We start from the raw sequence: 21733 nt of genomic DNA on the forward strand, positions 1-21733 counted from the left end.
TCCTATACACGCACATTGCCTGCATAGTAACGCGCACACAGGGGATAGGCGAAGAATGACGTGAATTTGCTGGCCTGAATACGCGATAAGGGAGAACGTGAGGTATGGCGCTACGCATTTTCCGATGCATCCAATTCATGTTATTGCAGCGGGAACCTACGATGTATCCAATTCATGCAGTGGGAACTTGAGATATCACGTCAAGACACCATCCAACTTTGCGTCTTTTGTCGTACTCCGAACACCCAGAATACATTGCTCTTCGAAGAGTTACTTGTACAGCTGAACATGCGGAGAACCGGGCAAGTTCAAACAAAATGACTTGGAAACTGAAAGCTCTACTGTGGAGGCCAAAATTAGCCGGGCACGTGATCTGACCGCTCGGCCGGACTTACGCTGCCCGATGCTGCAGGTTTCTATCGACGTCTAATCACGATCAGTATGCCTGTGCCAGCGCCCCTGCACGGCTTAGAGTCATAGGCAGAGATACGCAGTGCGCCCAGCAGCGGGGGAAACCGGATCGCCACCGAGCCGAGCGGCGGAGACCGGGTTGAGCTCTGTCGTTGAGTCGAGCGGCGGAGGAGACCAGGCTGAGCTCTGCCATGGAGCCGAGCAGCGCAGGAGACCAAGTTGAGCCCCGCCGTTGAGCCGATCAGCGGAGGAAACCAGGCTAAAACTGCCTTCGAGTCGAGCGGCGGAGGAGACGGAGTCGAGCCTGCCGTCGAGCCGTGCGGCGGAGGAGACCAAGTCGAGCCCCTCCGTCGACCCGAGCGGCGGAGGAGACCGAGTCGACCCCCGCCGTCGGGCCGAGCGGCGGAGAAGTTCGGCGGTGCTCCGCCGTCGAGCCGAGCGGCGGAGGGGACCGGACTGAGCTCTGCCTTCGAGCCGGGCGGCGGAGGGGATTGGACTGATCTCTGCCTTCGAACCGAGCGGCGGAGGGGACCGGACTGAGCTCTGCCTTCGAGCCGTGCGGCGGAGGGGACCGGGCTGAGCTCTGCCTTCGAGCCGAGCGGCGGGGCAGTCCGGTGGCGCTCCGCCGCTGAGCCGAGCGGCGGGGGGACCGGGCTGAGCTCTGCCTTCGAGCCGTGCGGAGGAGGGGACCGGGCTGAGCTCGCCCTCGAGCCGTGGCGGAGGGGACCGGGCTAGCTCTGCCTTCGAGCCGAGCGGCGGAGGGGACCGGGCTGAGCTCCGCCTCGAGCCGAGCGGCGGGGGGACGAGTCGAGCCCCGCCCTTCGAGCCGCGGCGGCGGAGGGGACCGGACTGAGCTCTGCCATTCGAGCCGAGCGGCGGAGGGGAGCGGACTGAGCTCTGCCTTCGAGCCGAGCGGCGAGGGCTGAGCTCTGCCTTCGAGCCGAGCGGCGGTGGGGACTGGACTGAGCTCTGCCTTCGAGCCGAGCGGCAGGGCAGTCCGGCGGCGCTCCGCCGTCGAGCCGAGGCGGCCCGGCTGGCATATGACAATAATAAACGGTGGGCGCGGCGGGCGCGCGCGCGAGTGGCGAATGGTTGGCGCGGCGAGCTGACAGCGCCGCTGACAGGCAACAGACGTCGCGCGCGACGCCCGCGTGCCGACGGCCGAGGAGGTGCGTGGCCCGCGGTCGGTCGCACTGCGCTGAGGTTTGTGCGGCTCAGGGCCGAGGAGCCCGGCGCCGGCCGTCGCTGTACCGCCTGAGCAGCCTCGCATGCTGAGAAATAGTGTTTTCATGCGTCGTGCGCGGTACCACAGCCTCGGTTCTTTCGGGGCGAGCATTACGAACTCCGGCTTCACAGGCTTGTGCGCGCCCCGTGCTTCCACCAAGCACGTTGGTGTGCCGTCCACGTGAACGTAAAGAGCAGCTGCCGCCTGCGTCCAAAAACAACACAAAACCACAACCTTCGCGCGTCTAGAACGTGCGAAAGATCGCGTCATTTCTTGTCGTGTCCAGTGAGCGCGGCGCCTTACCTTGGACGGTGAGTGTGACCGGCCAGGAGAGCTTGGGTTCGGTGTTGACCTGACACTCGTAGACGCCAGCATCCCGCGTCCTCACAGCCTGGATGCGCAGTATGAAGTCGTGACTGCCGGCGTCGTGCAGCACCTGGGTCGTGACAGATGGCACACACGGGTCATATATGAGCCAAAACGGATGTGTCCTCCGTCCGACCCGCCGGGACCAGATCGGCGGCCGCGCACGAGACTCACACTTTAAAGTCATTTCTTTAGATCATTTTTAATGGGTCTCATGGGTTGCTTTGCGCCCAGAGATTTGCTAAGCAGAGCTCATCGCGGGTAACCGAATATCATCTCCCAAGACACGTCGAGCGACTTCATTGGATAATACTGTCCTACTGTCTTTTACTAGACGGGACTGCGGGAGGTTTTACGTGCCGAATATTGCCGCAGTAAGGTCGCCCGGGCAGAGCAGCCCTCTGCCCTCTTGGCTGGTCGACCTTTCTATGTCGGTCGGGCCAAACAATAAGCCCGCCATGGGACCGTACCCAGTAACGCTAGATTACGATTCCAGCACGTTTTCCCCAGATCATGGGAGGGGGGAAGGGGGGGGGGGGGTGCTCGCCAACTCCTGTCACTCCTCCTCCTCCTCGCCTCGCCTCGCCTCGCCTCCTGCGTTCTAAAAGGAATTATTTTTAACATAATTGTTGATCTACCTGTAACAGATATATAAATGAATGACCTCTTAAGCTGAATTACGGTCTTTGAGCTCATTCGATAGCGTTCAATTTTTTAGCGATATGAATTGCACTAACGTCCGACACCAACATTTCTATTACTTAAGATTCGTCTTGAAAAGGTCAGAATAAATGAAACCAAAATTTACGTAGGCACGCCCCGACGGGCAAAACTCGATGCAGGTGAAAACCAACTTTTGTTTTGTGAAATAAGCCAGTCAGTCAAGCCAGTAAGGAGGTTAAGTTGAACCATATATTTACAAAGTCGTCAACTACGTAGCTGGGTGGCAGGAAAACATACTCTGCTAGGCCCCTGTCGTATTGATAGCCACTAGCCGCTCTGGCGAGGAATTATACTCTTTTTCAAAAACATCGGTGCATCTGATACATTTAGTGTGATGATTACCACCTTAGCAAGATCAGACATACTGTGCATATTTTTAACAGACTTAACTCCAAAATGCAATCAAAATACGATAGCATGCGTTAAGCCCGATTTAAAAACAAAGTCATTTTTCTCTGTTCTATAAATAATCAAAACATGTACTTTTAATAAAGATTTAAACAAAAAATATGTTTCTATCCACACACACACATAAAGGTGTATATATATATATATATATGTATATATATATATATATATATATATATATATATATATAGATGTATGTATGTATGTATGTATGTGTCACATCAATAACATGTTGCATACAACATAAAATATGACACAACAAATTTTCTAAACGATACAAGTTCATTGGCTATGTTGGAACGACGATTGATTTTGTCGTGGTGAGTCGTACTTCACAGCGCCGCATGTGACGTCATCCGACATTGACGCAGGGATGAGCCCATTTGTCCCCGCGCAACCAACTAAACCATTACGATTATGATGGCGACGTTTTGAATACTGCCAAATCTAGGCGTTCCGAAGACACGCAGCTTACTGTTACGTTTTTAAAAGCTATTTTTGACAAATAAGTGCAGGCAATCAGCGCAAGGAATAAAACAATTTGAGAGTGCTACCAGAATGGAGCAGATATTATTGGAATTGACGTCACACGTGATGAAAGGGGAAGCCGTCGCCGATGTATGGAAAGTTATCCCTCTGTTAAAATGTAAATGTTGGTAAGATTTTGTTTTTGCTGGGAGACTTGTTCGAGCTTATGTCACTGTGCAAAGCCCAACAGAAGCGATTGACATCACAATGAAATTGTATGACATTTAAAAATGTCTTAAAAGCCTCAACCAATTTTTAATGAAAACGTCAGTCACACAAATATTGTAGAGGTCAGTTCACCATGAGCTTCTGTCGAGCCCAACAACCGATATCACCAAGCTAACGTACAACCGCAGTAACGATACGTTTGGTAACGTGAACCGTGTTTACGGTTTTGCGAAGTGTACTGGTGCCCTCGGGCCATCACAGCACGCCCTCCACACAATTCCCGTGACGGACTCGTGAATGCATAGCTCGACCTCATTTGCGTCTCAAGTTGTAAACACACTTGGCTGGATCCCAGCCAAGGGCATCGCGACTGGGCCATACGCTTGCTGTTTGCAGATAATTGCGGAGAATACAGCGAGGAATCGGAACCAATTGCATCGCTCAATGCAGCTGCGAATTACTTGCCATTGCGATACCCGATGTGGAAATGAGTTACGGCATGCGCTGTGGAAGACATTTTGCTTCAGTCCTTGGCCACAGTAAATTTCTGCTAGCAAGCTATTGCGGTTCTTTTCCTGCCAATAATTTATATCGTGTCTCATTAGCCCAGGGGGGAGGGTCATCATTATGGCATCCACCTGCAATCTACTATTGTTGGCCAAACAATGATGCTTGGGAGATCGATAGGCTAGCCGAAGTGCCCAGAATTTACAGCTTGTTCAGTCTACCCTCATATTGATGGCGGCACCGCGCGAACACAAAGAATAACCCAACAAGAAGACTAGGGCGAGCTACGACATAGATCATGGTGAGCGGCGAATCAGCCGCTATGCATTTCTGAACATAACACCTTGCCTCTGAGCCAACGTCTGCATCAACACTCCTCGATCCTCTCGCAATGAAATGGTTTCGCCTCGTGTCGCGCAGCAGTTGCATTGACCCGCCGGGCCAGGAGTAGGGTCTCCCTGAAACCCACCGACCAACGGGCAGCCAGGCTCCATCTCATTCCTGGGAGTCAGGCGCCCCAAGGAGACAGCGCAGCTGCACGCAATCCAAGGGGAGACAGTGCAGGAGCCAGCGGCCTCAGGCGTCCGGTGAGACGGTAGCGCAGCAATCAGCAGCTTCAGGCGTCCGGGGAGACGGTAGCGCAGCAATCGGCAGCTTCAGGCTTTCGGAGAGACGGTAGCGCAGCAGTCCACAGCTTCAAGCACCCGTGGTAGACGGCAGCACAGCAGTCGGCAGCTTGAGGCGTCCGGGGGGGGGGGGGGGAGAGAGACGGTAGCGCAGCAGTCAGCAGCTTCAGATGCCAGGTGAGACAGCAGTGCAGCAGCCAGGGGGAGACGGCAGCGCAGCAGTCGGCAGCTTCAGGCGCCAGGGGGAGACGGCAGCGCAGCAGTCGGCAGCTTCAGGCGCCAGGGGAGACGGCAGCGCAGCAGTCGGCAGCTTCAGGCGCCAGGGGGAGACGGCAGCCCCCGAGGGCCGGCAGTCCGCTCATTCCCCGGTCGTGGTGACTTTATAGCCCACAACCGAGTGCGTCGCTCGGGGCCGTTCTGGGCCGGCCGAGCGGCCGTTAAGCGGGTCGAAGGGGTGGAGCGGCGCTGTCGGCGACAGCGGCGACGTAGTGGCTGCCCTGGCCATGGGTACGCGCCAGGGCAGTGCCGTTCGCCGCGGCAGCAACTGAATCGACCGCCGACTGCAGCGTCCCGCCGGCCGAGTGTGCCCGCAGCCCGAGTACAGGCCTCCCACCGGACTGCGCCTCCCCCTGCCCCTCTCCGGGTGGCTCATGGCAGCCGTCACATATGGGACGCTTGCATTGACCCAGTTGATGTTGGTGACTTGCGGGGTCAAGAAGTTTCTCAGATTTATTGGTAGAGTCCCACACAAATTGCAGAAACTGTTTGGAAAGAAAAATGGACTTGCCTTGGTATACACGCAAATTTATTTCCTATGTCTGCTTAACGTCAGAATCTCGTGTAGGTGGGTGTGCTCAATCTGGTGTTTCTCCAATCTGACGCCGGCCTGAACTCTTAGGCCTACTCATCTTGGCGGGCAGAGACTGCAGATGAAAAATAGGCTCCGTGAAAATCGATGCCAGCGACGGAAGGCGCTTGAAACCGCTGGGCATAAGCAGCATAGTTGTGTGCCGGAGGGCAAGATGCCTCGATAGCATTCTACAAACGCAGGTGAGTACAATTCCTGCGGTCCAAGTCCAGCCGCAGCGAGACGAAACTACACACCTGCGCAATCTGTTTAATCAGAGGCATATGAAAAGAGGCTCGGTGAGTGAAACTTAAGCCACTGAAATGACGTTAAAAACTGCACTACACACAGGGTTTCAACCCATACCCACGGTAATAAAGAATGAGCCCGGGAATGGGTAGCCCAATAGAAACGAAATCATTCTCCCAAATCATCAACTCGCACAAAACGCGAAAGGAATATATTCTCACTCTAATTGCAGCCCTGCCTATGCTAGATAGGCTTGTTTTGTGACAGACATGAGTCAACGAAGCGGAGCAGATCTGATTATAATTTAATCAGAAATCTGCGGACCATGCTCAGTGTACCTCATAAACAATTCAATTGAACATCGTTCCATTTAGTTAATCGGAAATTCCACGTTGCAGCACTCAGGGAATGAAAAAAGGTCGTTTCAATTGTTTGAAATTTTCCAACAAGATCTGTGCTCGGTCTGTTCGAGAAATCCCGCACTTCCAAGAGACAGACAGATGAGTAACTTGATATATTGGCGGTGCATGACGGGATTTACACTTTCCACACTTTACGCTTTACCGGGATTTATGCTTCCAAATGGGCACTGTAGCTGCACACGTACCAAAAGGCAAAAATATGTTACGCGATTCGGTGCATAGAAATTCATTCCAATCGTATTTTCCTAGAGTGAGCTTACAACGGTGATGCTGACAGGCATTTTTAGCCCTGGAAAATCCGTGACGCTCAAGTATTCCCACGCCTGTGCACTGTCTCCGGCTGCGGCGCAGTGGAATACAATGCTACCTTGAAGGTACCAGCGGGTGGTACTGACTCTTTATTGAGCCCACTTCAGGCTAAAACTGTGACATTGATGAAGCGTAAGGCGAAATCTGTCGGAAAAGAAATGCAACAAAATTAGACAACTTACGACTTAACTTATACCAAATCACAATGTCATGTCACATGTCAATGTCACAATGTCACAATGTCAATCACATGTCACAACTTACACCAAATTCAACTCAAAGGTGCTTGGGTGGGGGAGGCCCAAAGTCCCAAGCAGAAACTAAATGCGCTTGTCGCCAATTTGGAAACTTTCGAGGCATGCATGCTTGGTCGTGATGGAGAGTGACGCCTGTCGGGTACCTGAGCCGGAGCCGAGCAGTCCCCGGCCAACTGGATGGAATCTCGCTGATGCCCGCTCGCTGCTGAGGCTGCTGATTTTGTGACGGGTTCTCCTGCACTGTCCTGCCGTAACGGTCTGACCAGGAGCGACCTTGGCCGCTCTCTGCTGACGCTGCTGATTTTGTGAAGGGCTCCCCCACATTGCCCTGCTGTGACGGGCTGACAAGAAGCGACCTTGGCCGCTCGCCGCGGACGCTGCTGATTTTGTGACGGGTTCTCCCACACTGTCCTGCTGTGACGGTCTGACCAGGAGCGACCTTGGCCGCTGTCTGCTGACGCTGCTGATTTTGTGACGGCTTCTCCCACATTGCCCTGCTGTGACGGGCTGACAAGGAGCGACTTCGATGTGGCAGTTTGCTATACAGCCTCCGAACAAGGCCGTGACGGTCCGCCAGGCTCCTATGGGAGCACCGCTCAGGAGGGCCGTGTGAGGATTCGTCACCCTGGCTCCATTTAACTGATAGCGTGATATGGCTGTCGGTGATCTATTCTCGCGCGGCCATGCGAAATTCGAGGCACGAAAAATTTATGCCACCATTCGCGTCAAGCGCAGCAGCTCGACTCAAAGGAGCTGTCCCGTTTCTATCGTTGAAATATTAGACATGCAAAACGGACTATCACCTTAATCGTGATCGCCTGTACAGCTACAGCGGCAGTACCATGGACCACTATTCATGCTACATTGCAGGCGGCATGGCGGCTCCTTTCGTACAAATTTGGCGCCGCGGTCCTAAGGGAGTGCCTTGCTTGCTTGCAAGTAGACCATAAATCCAGTTGAAATTACAGCCCGGCAAATATTTTAAATTGCAATGGTAGCATACATGCGCGATTTATGAAAGTGCGCTTCATTAAGCCAATACTCATGAGTTTGTGTTTCGGGAAAATCAAACATCGGAGTTCATGCCTCAGAGTAAAGGTGCAGTCAGCCCTAACGCGGAGTCAGCGTTGCTCGTTAGCGCTGCAATGGGGTTCGGCTCTTCCCATCAGCGCTGCGGTGGAGTCAGCTCCTGCCCAAGAAATGCCTTGAGAGCATAGATTTTCTGCCTTATGAGTTCAGTGGCATTGTGCTTGAGTTATATATATATATATATATATATATATATATATATAAGACTTATAATTCTTTATGAGTTTTCGGCCGTCATATGCCAGGAAGTGCTACAAAAACGACGTAATAAAGCAAACGTTGGTTATATTGGCAGTATTCCACGTTTCAAGCTATGCTTGTGATCGCCAGTAAACTAGGTAGAGGAAGATGACAGCCATGCCCTGACTTTGACCTGACACAGGTCAGCGATCTTACAAGTATGTCAATTTTTACATTCAAAAGATCCGCTATTCAATCCTCTACAGTTATGCCAAGTTAAACGCGGCTACGCCGCGCAGTTGGAAAATCATTTTAGAACAACCTTCGGGGAGGGTCAGTTTGACCCCTGAAACGTGAACCTAGGAGATGATCCGAACCTATCCAGAAGCTACCGCTAAAAAGAGGTTCAAAAACCACTATTATAGGTCAGAAATTGCTTGGCACGTGAAGCCATCTATGATGCTGCAAGCTTGTGCTGTTTTTGTACACCGATGTGAAGCATCCAGAATACGATATACCTTTGTGGCCAAATTAGTATGCCATTTCGTTTTGCATCACATGACCTGATTTAACCAATGATCAATGACCAAACTCGGTAAGATGAAAGCCACTCCCAAAACAATGACTGCTGACCAAATTGGTACAGCGCAGGTCATACCACTCAGAGGAGCAGACAACAAAACAGTGTCAGCCTACAAGACACCGACCTGGCGGCTTTCAAGTCCTAAGAAAACATAAAAAAACGCCAGATACAGTACTCATAGCTTCATTTCTCGTCGTTTAAGCAGAAAAGAGGGATATATATATATATATATATATATATATATATATATATGTGTATACATGTAGCGTTCCTCGTAGATGAACTGAGCAATTTACGTAATTTCGTAGACGTCAAGGACTTTGGAGGCATGTAACGCGACTTTCGACCTCATTAGTCACAGGACGGATAAACACCCAACACTCTTGAGTTAAACAGCCCGAGGCTGTCGACTACCGTCTGACTTTACCACATCGGAGGGCTAGATCATAAGACAAGGAAGCTATTTTTGATCTCCTGACAGTCGGAATACGCCCCACTTATGCCACCTTAACGCGGCTTAACCACTAACGTGGGACGGTTGGTGACGAAGTAAGCAGCGCTTTTGACTGCTGACATCACGTAATCTGAGCTGGAACTTCGCTGAGTGTGTGCATACATGTTAACCAGCTGATTTCAAGTGGTGTGATATTTTACATTCCACATCAATTATAGAGGGGACCCATTCACAAGCTACATTTCTAAACGTACTTCACACCAAAAACATGACGCCTGGAACGGGTCTGTCACTTCAAAGTTAAGATCTGCTGCGAGCAAAGAAAAGTTGAGCAAAGAGCGCAGTTCACCTTGAGGTGAGCGCGTTTTAATTCTGGTGAGCACGTTTTAATTATACGCGGACGTCAGTGCTAAGTCTCACGGTGCACGTGCACGCAGAATCAAAGGCATTGTTCGAAGTGCGCTGATGCATTAGTCTACACCAAAAGGAGCACAGTAATTTGGTTAAGTCCCGTGCTGAGCCTCATCTCAGTGCGTCAGCATGTCTCAAAGCATTTTTACGATACGGTGCACGTAAAAGCTGAATGCGGTGGAAACTCAACGTTCCCTCGTGGCTTGATATCAATCCACGGTCGTTTCATATTATGTGAGCGCTTTTACACCGGGCTTAGTGTTTTTACGGACAGCTTAACGTAATTTGTAAGAGACAGACATCGCGTTTTACTTTTAGTCTCCCGTGTGAACACCGCTTTATGACAAACACCGGTATTAGTGACTAAGAAATTAAGGAGGGAAATTTCAGGGCCCATCCCAGCTGGACTAAGCATGTTTTGTGTGTGTCATTGCGTACGCATCCAGCATGTGCATTCTTAGCACATCCCACCACACCGCTCTTGAAGTGTCACTGGGTGTTCCGCACCTCACCCGTCGTAGGTCTCATGGCAGAATCGCTCGTGCCACCGCTCTCGGCGAGGAGGATAATGCCCGTGATGCGTTATGGTTTTAAGTAACGGCGGTTGCCGTCTCATCCTACATTGGACGCGGTTTGTCACCGCCTTCGGCACGCTCCCTTCGCCTGTGAACCACGGCAGCACGCCCCGACGGTCGGCTTCCGAATGCGCGCTCTGATGGAGGAGAGCGAGGTTCCTATCGGCAGAGTGAAGCGAGCAGGTCATCTGTGGACTCCTCCCTGGCACTCCAGCTCGCCCTCAATAGACACCTCGCGCACAGAAGTGAGGAAGAATGACGTCCTACCAAATGTAATGAGGTCCATGGCACTTCAGCGCGTGAAGTCATATGAGGGGTGTGCCTTCATGTACACGGACATATCCAAAACCTCTGGTAGTCTTTGCTGCGCGCTTGTGAACAGTGCCCTCGCCCGACGCGTTTTCGCTGTCCGCTCACGTGACAGTGTTTAAATCGAACCTGATATCCATCACCAAAGCGCTTTGCTTAAGGTAATTTGATCTCAGACCTCTACACCTTATTTTAATAGATTCCTGAGCAGCCTTCTTGCTCTTAGGTCTCTTTAAACACCATGACGCGTTCTACAGGACATTTAAGTACGCTTGGCTCAACTGGATCGGGATGGAAAGAAAGTCACCTTGTGCTGGATTCCCAGTCAAGTTGGAATTACTGGCAATGAGTTGGCTGACGCTGCTAGCAAGCGGGCAGCGTTTGCGCCATTTGCACGCTCTGTATTAATCCCTGCCAGAGACTTTTGCTCAGCAGTTAGAACCTTTCTGGAAGTAAACGATAGCGTTCCTGGGATGGAACACGTGACAATAAGCTGAAGGCAATAAGCTCACCAGCTGGATTGGTGGTCATCTTACTCTAGCAAGGCCACACCGGGACAGGTTACTCATTGCAAACTGAGTATCGGTCAAACATATGCGACCCATGGCTACCTGTTTCGTGGGCCAGATAGCCCCCTCTGCCATCGATGCGGTGCCGTTCTCACAGTCCACCGCGTGGTGTTATCCGTACTTTCAAACAAAGTCCGCGCCTTGCTCAAGAACGTTAACGTCATTTTGAACAGCATGCTTTATGCCTGGCATTACATGATATATTTGAAGGTCAAGATTCAAACCAAACAACTTTTTGCTGTAAACCTTAAAATGGGCAGTTTTTGACGCCCCAGGTTTTTTGACGCTTTTCGATTCTTTTTTTTTGTTATAATAACGTAATATGATCCCTTATTTTGACTTCATGAGTTATTCCCTAAGTTCTTCCACGCTGAAAGATCAAAAGATCATAACCGGTTCCTCCGAAGATATTCTTGGAGTCAAACGCGGGCCTGAATTTGGATACGAATGGCGCCAAGCCTGGAAGTCGTCCCACACCTCGCTCTAAACGGACTTCGGCCCCTCCAGTGATCTGTTCTGGCTCAGGCCCGGGTCATACGTCAGCTAAGAAGCCCCAGGAAAACAGATCGTCGTGCAAACATAATGGCTCGGTAGAGGAGCGTGCCTGTGGCGAGTCCCGAATCACCAGGGCTAAGACACGCAGCAGGCACTTAACCACGTCAGGGGGTATCGATGGCATATGGTCAGCCCGCATCAGGAGCTCAGGCGGAGGTGCTCACTGCTAGCCCGGCTCCAACGGGCTTACATTCTGTGCGCGGTCAGCTGACGACGCGTCAACTAAGCGTAGCACGCGGGCATTCTCTAATCGATGGCCAGCAACAAATCCGGCATGACATCAATAGCGACGTATTATCGGTCTTCGTCTTGTCGACAAAGGATATTGACAACCAAAGCCGTGAAGCGAAGCCAAGTTTGATAAATAGTATGAACGCTGAAGACAGTTCTATCACGAGCTCTGTATCAATGCCTCTGCCATTACGACACGTCACCCTTTTGCTCCAAAAATCCTGGTGCTAACGTAAAATTTCACGATTGGGTAGAGGGGTCAGGGTTCACGCAACAACCACAGAGTAATGTAAGCACTGATCCTGCAAACCCATTCTATCAAAAGGTTTGGAAAACATCCTAAACGTTATACCGATCATTCTAATACTGGCTGCATAAGGAACCTAATAAAAGAAAATTGTACGTGGTATAACAATACAGTCGGCGTACATCAAACCACTTAATGTGGAGCGATTGCAATATAGCGCATGCTGTTATACGTTACGTACTGGTCGCCTATCGAGACCTATGTCATGTTTGCTGGAAATAGACACATGTTTACATGATGCGTTGAGAGGCATGCGGAGCCATTTGCCACCGCAGACCGCGAAAGTAAGAATGGTTCTAGGTAATGGTGGTGGATTTCGTTGGAGCGGAATGGATCTGTTCTGATGTCATGCTGTCAAAATGCAAATATCGCTTCCAATCGCCAGTGGAAAAGACGTGACTTTTGGTAATACAGCGTAGATAGAACAGAAAATAGGCGTTTTATGATGGAACATTGAGATTGATGCATCCAGCCCGGTTTCCCTCAACGTTCGGGACCTCATGCAAAGCCATTGTGCCACAGCCATTCTGTCCATGGTGAGACTTTCACGCGAAACGAGTGACGACAATCATGTCACTTTTTACGCTGCCGACGTTATTGCGGTAATAGCTATACAAAGCGTGTGGTAATGTGACACTCAAACATATTAACACGCAACGATTTCATATATGTACACTTCACTTCCATTACATGATCTGTACACCTGACACCTTAAAAGTAACGTGCAAAACGTTTGACAAACAATGGCTTTCTTCTACTTCGAAACAAGACATTGGAATGCAAACGCTGCACGAACATGAGTCATGCAACATGTCTCGCGCTGCGGGACTCCGGCACAGTCTGTACCATCCATCAGGTGTCTGACATCAGGTGCCTGACATCAGGTGCCTGACATCAGGTGCCTGACATCAGGTGTCTGACATCAGGTGCCTGACATCAGGTGTCTGACATCAGGTGCCTGACATCAGGTGCCTGACATCACATTCGGCTGGGAAATGGTAGCCGCCACCGTTGCCTCCATAAACGCCTGTGAACGGTGCCTGGAGTCGGCGGGGCAGAGGACGGCGCGTGGGGCGGCTCCTGTCATCGGGATGGGATATGGGATATGGGACGGGGTGTGGAGCGTCTCCGATCATCGGGGCGGGCTGGGGTGTGGAGCGCCTCCCATCATGGGGCCGGGCTGGGGTGTGGGGTGTCTCCCATCATCGGGCCGAGTGGAGGTATGGGGGCCCTCCTGCCAGAGAGTCGGGCTGGGTCGTGGGGCGCCTCCATCATCGGGCCGGGTCGAGGTACCTGCCAGAGGGTCGGGCTGGGGTGTGAGGCTCTCCTGCCAGAGGGTTGGGTCGGGGTGTGGGGTCCCTCCTGTTAGAGGGCTGGGCTGGGGTGTGAGGCCTTCCTGCCAGAGGGTTGGGCTGGGGTGTGGGGTCCCCTGCCAGAGGGCCGGGCTGGGGTTTCCGCGCAGCCTAGTTTCCTGAGTGAGCGATGCAGGTTGCAAGGATTTGTTAAACGTTTTTCTCAACGCAGCTTAGGATATTCCCATATTTAAGCATCGCTGCCTCTGTTCTCCGTTTGCGGGCAGCAGCGCAGGGCGCCACGCCACAAACGCGCGGCCGTGATGCGGCCATGATGCGCAGCATCCACCCACTGCGCCGAGCCTCGTAAGGCCCAGTCCTCCTGCCAGAGGCCTGGGCTGGGGTCGCGGGCCCTCCCGTCAACGGACCGGGCAGGGGTGCAGCCTCTCCCGTCAGCGAACCAGCCAGGGGGCAGCCCCTCCCATCAGCGAACCAGCCCGGGGTGCAACCCCTCCCGTCAGCGGACCGGCCCGGGGTACTACCCCCCCCCCCCCCCCGTCAGCGGACTGGCCTGCGGTGCAGCACCTCCCGTCAGCGGACCGGCCCGGGGTGCAGCCCCTCCCGCCAGCGGACTGGACGGCCGCTGTTTGCCCGACAGCATTCGATGTGTGCCAACACGTTAGCGGCTGCCACATGGCCGCCGGGCATCGACCGGTCCCGGCCCAGCGGGGCGCCCGGCCGCGCTCCGGCGGCTGCGCGCTGTCGGCCGAAAGCGTTGACCCCGGCTGACCCCGGCCGTCCATGGCCGACCCGGGTTGCGCCCCACTGACCCCGCTGACTCTGGATAACTCCGTCCGACGCCGATTGATCCAGTTTGACCCGGGCTGACCCGGGCTGACTTCAGCCGACTGCGTCTAGCCTGGTTGACCCCGGTCGACCCTCGCCGACCCTACCTGACCCTGGCTGCCATGAGTGCCGCCACATCTGAAAATGCCACTACGTCCCACTCGCTCTTCCCACGGCCCAAGCCAGCCGAAGCCTTTCTGTACTATCAAAGGGTAAAGACCAAAGAACAATCAAGCTCCAGAAAATGTAAGAAGGCGCTACAGGAATAAGGAGCTGATGCTACAATGCTTAGGCATTGAAGTGAAAGGAGATTTGCTGTACGCGTTGTAGACGACTGTCAGTATATACCGACCATGTCACCATACAAATCTGAAGTGCATGATTGCTTTGCTTCAGCAGCCGTAAGAAAACCACACGCATCTCATGTCGAGGCACGCAGTTTCTTCAGATCGCGAAAGCAACGGCTTTAGGCTTGTGACGTGACATGATATTCCGTGATGGTCTAGATGAACACCCGGCTAGCAACAGTTCTGGGTTTTCGTTGATAAAGCTTTTCAAACGAATAAAGTTTATGTTTTGTGTCACTTTAAAGTTCAATTAACGACGGGCATGACGGCGTCACACCTCCTGCCTCGGGTAGCTGTGCCCATCTACCTGGGGTTTAGAGTCCTTCAAAACGCATACCTGCCAGTCACACATGCATGCGTCTTAGATCAAAAGACGCATAGCTGGCCACCAGTTGCAGACCCGCTCGCCAAACTGCGAAGCCCGATCTGATATGACAGACGCCGCACGCTGCAAATACTCCTAGCGGAAATACTCTTAGACAGTAAGGCACGTTGTTTACGTCGTTTGGGTAAGAGCTCTTGCGGCCAGAAATGACCATTACAGGCTATGGGATGAAGGAGGATGCATAAGATGGGGCCGGACTACATGCACCTGGGGACCCGACCGCCGAAGCTTTACCCGCACTGGGACCCCTCCGCGGGGTACGTGCTCAGCGTTCAGACGGGGGCCCCATCAGCGGCACTTCCGCCCACTCATAGCTGGCGCACGCAGCCTGCGCCGGACGAGCGAGGCGTCGCGAGGATACCGGATATAGCGAGGAGGGGTATGCAAGGGCGGATACAGTAAGGTAGCGCACCTGGGCCCGTCATCCTTCTCCTTTCAGTTTCCAATCCGAGGTGGAATCCGTCTTGCGTCAGCCGCGGCTAGTCACGTGGTAGCAATAATGACACCGTGTGGTGAGTAGGCTGCGAAGAGATAGCTTGCTCAAATAATCTTAGATACGGCAAAATCGTCATCATTTTTACATTTACGCCATAGAAATAAATCGCTCAATGATTCCCATTGGTATTGCACCATAAAGAACGTCTTACTGATGGTTTGAAAACTGACATTCAGCACATAAACAAAAGAGGGTGGAAGATTTGTCGGAAAAGGTGGAAAATAAATCATAAAAAGCACATTAAGACCAAAATTTACGGACGTCGCAGCTTTCAAGTGAAACTAATGATGCGACGTCAACACCCTCCCGGGTGAGCGTAGCGGTCAAGTTGACATCTTCTCTTTGATATTTTTTCAGACCTACCTCCGAAAGGCGCGGCGTAGCAACGCCAAGTTTTGAGTAGCAATGGAAAATTGAGGCTCAATAAATATTTCAAAACAGCTTTTCCTGAAAATGTTGTTTTATGAGAAGTGTCCGATGCTGACTGAAACTCAAAATATAAAAAAGTCTCGAAAGTGGTTGTTTTTGATGGCTTTCTAAAGGTAAGATAACCGAGTGCTTCTTTCTCACAGAATGTATTAGGCTAAAGTCGGTTATGTTAAGAAGTCTGAGAGGACTTAAGACACGACCTCAAGCTTGATTTTATTTGACTTAAAGTGACGATCAATGGACCTAAGAAGTTGCACACGATTGAATTCCGACAAAACTCTACTTACCCTGTAAAGTCGGCGTCTCTAGCTCCCTTAGTTTTAAACATTTCAGAAGGGGGTCAAATTGCCCCTTCCCCACCCGAGCGGGTGGCATTCAATTAGTCACCCGGGCGCGTGTTAAAGGGAATGCTTTACATTTGAAGATATTAAAACAAGCTACCGACATCATGACACACGCTCACTTAAAACTATCGGTATACTTTTCAGTGGAAAATGCTGCTCTAGACAGCAATATTTTCTGTTTAGTAAATATTCTGCTCAGAACGCCATGGTCTGATTTCATCATTGTACCTTGCGCAACATTGATTGAGAGCCAGTGGACGGCCGTTATATCTGGAAGTCGTGCGCACAAATGTCAAATATGAACGCCTCGACAATTATATTTGTCTTGGCCTTGATGGCCGTATAGCTTATGGAATGGTCGGTTTTGAATGATGTCATTCTGACGTCATGAATGCCAAGGTGGCTTTGAAACGCTCTCCCCGATATACATCTCCCAATTTTCGCGGGTGTGTAGATCAGAACCTAGAGGGGCTTAGGTCTTAAGAAGGGGATGATTGTGAGCCAGCGGCTTCAGTCAGCTAGTTCAGTTGGCTAGAAAGCAATGCCACGCATGCAGTGCAAGTTTCGATCACGAGCTCCGTTTTGTGCTGCATAATACGGGATGTTGGACAGTGGTTCTAGCTACGACGGGAATAAAACTGGGCATCGAATAACTAAGGAATAGCGCCTTAACTGAGCATGCAAATAAAAGCAACAACATAAATCAAGAAGAAGTAATAATGCAAAGATATCACGCGACGGGTCCAAAACAGCTCGCATAATGATGTTTGGGTTTCGCCAAGAACCCACCGACAGCACGATACGCCTCGAGAAGTTAATGCACTGTGTGCCACCCCATTTGCACTGTGTGTCAGCCCATCTGCACTGTGTGTCAGCCCATCTGCACTGTGTGTCAGCCCATCTGCTCTGTGTGACAGCCCATCTGCACTGTGTGTCAGTTTGTCAGCCCATCTGCACTGTGTGTGTCAGCATGTCAGCCCATTTGCTACGGTGAAAATTTCGCACGGCCAGTTTGGCAGCCCCTCTGACGTCATACAAATTCTCTATGACGCGATGAAAAGATCACGTATCAAGGAGAATCTATCCTGAATAGCGGCATTTGTTGTCTGAAGGTATTTTTTGCACTTGAAAACATATGAATAGTTGCAACCTTATTTCATCACGTTTGAAGTTGATCTCAATATCTTCAAATGCGGAACACACCCCTTAAGGCTCTTAACTACAAAGCATTGTAGCGCATGATCAGTGGACAGAACCGTTTTGCGGTTTTAGCAAAAAGTCCCGTCAAGATGTCAAAACTGTGCTTTTAACCCGTACAGCTGATCTGACATGCTGATCATCGAATATAGAGTAGAATATAGAAAAGAACAATACAGAGGAACCCCTGGGCAGGCCACCGGCGAACATAGAATAGGCATCCGGGCAGACTAACCATCGAACATAGCATGTAAACACAGGAAAACGTTGTGCAAGATGAACGGATCTGCTGAGCACACTTTAAGGTGTTTGACACCTGACTGTATTGGGAAACGCACAGAGGAAGGAAGATAAAGCTGGGCTACGCTCGTGTAACAACCGATACTTGCAAGCATTCGACTTTCACTAGACTTCAAGCAGTTTTTATTGATAAGCCTGTGCATTAACGCAGTGGTATATACGTGAAGGATAATGCATAATAATGCATTATTTTAACCACGGGTCTTCGAAAAACTGCGATATAGCGAACCGTGGTAGTCTAATCGTCGCCGTTTTGCGTCGCGTGAATCTTTGTACCGAAAATTGGCCAATACGTTCATCGAGAACATAACACCACGTGCGTACATATTCGCGTGTGTGAGTCTAATATTGTTCCGTCGCAGGCACATTTCCGATCTTTTGCAGTACATGTCTTCAAGCCTGCCTGACATTCACGGAGTTGCCTTTATCTCACATCTCTTGAATGCGCCATGATTTGTGTCACCTTTTTGTACGTGCAGCTCTTGTCACATTGATTTGTTCAGTACATCGCCCTTATCCTATTCCCGCATTTCGCGTTATCTTGCTCCTGTCCATAGCCGAAGCGTGTGTTGCCTTTTTGGCTACCCTATTTTGTACCGTGACATATTGTGAATACCCATGACCAAAGGCTTGTGAAGATGGCTGGCGAGTACATCACAAAGCAATTCTTGGCAAATCGTATATCGTTGAAGGAAGGTTACTTCGTTGGGGACACAAGCCCAATGCCATCCACACCCCGCATACTTCTTGTTGAAGAACGTACGGCACTTGGACTCCGGCAGGCGCTGCTTTGTTACCGATGGTCAATGCCTGGCAAGCCCTCCTCCTCTTTCAAAAGGAGAGGTATGTACACGTCATTACCGAGAACGATGTGCATCGAGGCCCTTATATTACCAGTGTCTCTCGTAGACCGTTTCCTCCATGGCCTCGGTGCTAACGATGTCGGCAGTTAGGTACGTAGATAAACTGCCCAACATGTCTCCGCTGGCCATGGCAGCGGAAGAACCTTATGGAACTGCCAACAATGCGATATCGACGTGAATTCCGAGTTACCCCAAGGATACCTATGATGGTTGCATAATACATGAGATTCGCCGAGACGTCCCGCTCTCGATCATGAAAGTCCCGATGATGGCAGAGACCATTCTCTGTTATCGCAGGGGGCTTACTCAAAGTTGCAACAAGGCGATTCTGGAGGCCAATTCTCTAAATGCCCACGACACTTATGGAGGTTTTCCTCCTGATTGAGCATACCAAGAAATGCGATGTGAGACATTGCGGATGGTAAGAACTGAGACCCGAATAACTGCCCATACCAAGACGCATGATACGGAGAACTGTCCACACCAGGTCGTCTGATACGGAGAACTGTCCACACCGGGTCGTCTGATACGGGGAACCACAAACACCAGGAAAGAGGGCGTGAAAAATGTTTTCACGAAGAAGCGCGATGCGAAGAATAATGCCTTCGACGAATGATAGTTGGAAGAATGACGCACATGAGAAAAAATGTGTACCAAGGAACAATGTTGCTACTAGGCGAAGTTTCGCGGGCACTCACGAATACTTAGGTATAGTTTTGTGATTAAAACGTTTGTGACGCGAAGATTACTTCGTTCAAAGCTTGCGACGCTCCGAGATGCGAAGATTTGCGAAAAGCAATCCGGCGAAATGCGACGCGGAAAATGCCTCGCAAAGTGCTATCCTGCAACCAGGTACCTTAGCGGAAAGCGCGCCGAATTTTCCGTCAGAATGAGGTCTTCTGCTGTGTCACGTAGATCAGGCGGCAGCAGAAGAGGGCGTAATTGGATCACGTGCGGCCAGCGCTCCCGGCGCGCGCCGAGCGGTGCCAATCACGCCGGCCCGCTCACTCCCGCACCACTTTCGGGCCGCGCCATCAGTACGACAGCGCCGGCAGACGTACGGCAATTGAGATAAAAGCCATCAGCTGATATAGAGAGGCCCAGCTCGCATCGCATCACATAGCTCGGGCCGTCGGCGGGCATGCTGCGGCCATGCAGAAAATCATGCAGTTATAAACGTGGCGGCGGCCTAAGCGGCCCGGAAACGATCGGAGTGGTGTTCGTTGAAGAGCTGGCTCCGGCACCTGGCGCTGAAGCTGACGCGTCTCGCTCGGGGGATCTCGAAGGACATGCTGCCAACAGCCATCCCGAGAGAACCGTCGGTATGCGCGATACATGCCTTTTCACGCCGATTTCACAAATCCACAATATAACATGGATGCGTGCGCGTTCCGAGCCCGTCCACGCCGCATCAGACGAGGTAGAAAGCTGTGCGACGGGGGATGGCATGCGTAGATCATAGAGGAAACTGGGTTTGGAAGAACCTCTCGGACTGAACTGATGCTGACAGTTGCATCTTATACAAGTGTAGCGAATTAGCGGAGGGGGGAGGGGATGCAATAATACGAGACAACTTTAAGCTTTGGCTTAAACAAAGATTCGTGAAAGAAACGAATTTGAACCTCACGCTTACCCAATTCTAGCCCCTAGCTTCTCAGAGAAACCGTCTTACTGATTTCAGTGATGTAAAACACAAGTTCATGCCACATCAAGGAAACCCTGATCAAGACGGCTCACTGATCTGAAATTTGACACAATCAGACACGTCGAAAAGGCACGCGACAAAGTAGGTCAGGGCATAAGATGGGCACGCATTCGTCACTAACCGGACAGGCTAAAAAAATAAGACATTGTCACCTAACTTCCTGGTCACTGGCACTGAGGCCAATCACCAGATAAACCTCGAAAGTCAGCTCACATTTCGCCCACACTTAAGCAGCTTGGCTGGCTCAAAACTGATGCCATTTAGCCTCTCCCGCACACTAACCATAATGCCGGTTGATTCGACCACATAATGTTGGTTGATTCGGCTGAGCCGAACGCCATTGACACTATTATTTCCGATCTCAGACCAGGCGTCACTTTTACAACAGCCGAAAAGGCAAGATCAGGTTATCAATTCGGCTGAGGTGGTGACAAGTACGCTGCCTGCGACGTTATCGCTTCAAATAATGTAGGTTTAGACGCACCAATTTTTGACGCCGAGAACTCGTTCGTCAGCCGAAAACCGCAGCGCCAGCTAATTTTTCAGTCTGCTCACGTCACTGGATTGGCTCAGGTTTCCAAGATTTGAACGGTTTAGATTGGTCCATGAAATCAAACCGAAGTGCACTCAAATCTGAATCCACGTGGTCGTCTCGCGACCGTAACACCATGATCTCTGCGTAAGCCTGATCTTTTGGTGAGCCTGATCTCTTTGTGAGCCTCATTGGCAGCGACTAAATTCGCCTTTATTTTGAACGGATGCATCAAATAATTGGACGGTCTAATGCCATACGGCAGTCGTAAAAATACGTTTGACATGTGGGTTCTTTCATCGTGTAACATTGTAAATGAACATTTTCGCTTATCACTTTCAGATAGGAAACTTGGCATAGATAACGATTATTTTTCGCCGCATCGCCGTACATACATCATTGCATTTCGAGCATGCATCTCTACTGTCTGGATCGTGGTGCACTAGTTGATATGAGTCAGGTACCAGCGAAAAATGCGTATCATTCGTACGAGAGCCATGAAAACGCCGTCGGGTTCGAGAGAGAGCAGCGTCCGCCAGGGCGGTGCGCAGCGGCTGCCTGGCTCACGAGCAATCTGTCAACTGCCCACCGTCCGCTGTCGCCGCCGCTCCGTTCTCCCGGGACCTGCCACCTCTCTTTAGAGCGCGTTCTGGCGCGGCCGGCCGCGCTGCAAGAGGCGCCTCGCACC

The 21733-nt window shown here is 51.2% G+C and overlaps 1 protein-coding gene across 1 annotated transcript in view; it reads right to left on the reverse strand.

The window, feature by feature from the left end:
* Positions 1-21733, reverse strand: part of LOC119100469 (lachesin-like) — a 57289-nt gene that overhangs the window by 19465 nt on the left and 16091 nt on the right. The window contains exon 3 of the mRNA XM_037223561.1: positions 1940-2072. Within this exon, the coding sequence (XP_037079456.1) occupies positions 1940-2072 (133 nt within the window). The remainder of the gene's footprint in view (positions 1-1939; positions 2073-21733) is intronic.

Source organism: Pollicipes pollicipes, unplaced genomic scaffold, assembly GCF_011947565.3.
Source record: "Pollicipes pollicipes isolate AB1234 unplaced genomic scaffold, Ppol_2.1 Scaffold_4881;HRSCAF=5763_pilon_pilon_pilon, whole genome shotgun sequence".
Lineage (NCBI taxonomy): Eukaryota > Metazoa > Arthropoda > Thecostraca > Pollicipedomorpha > Pollicipedidae > Pollicipes > Pollicipes pollicipes.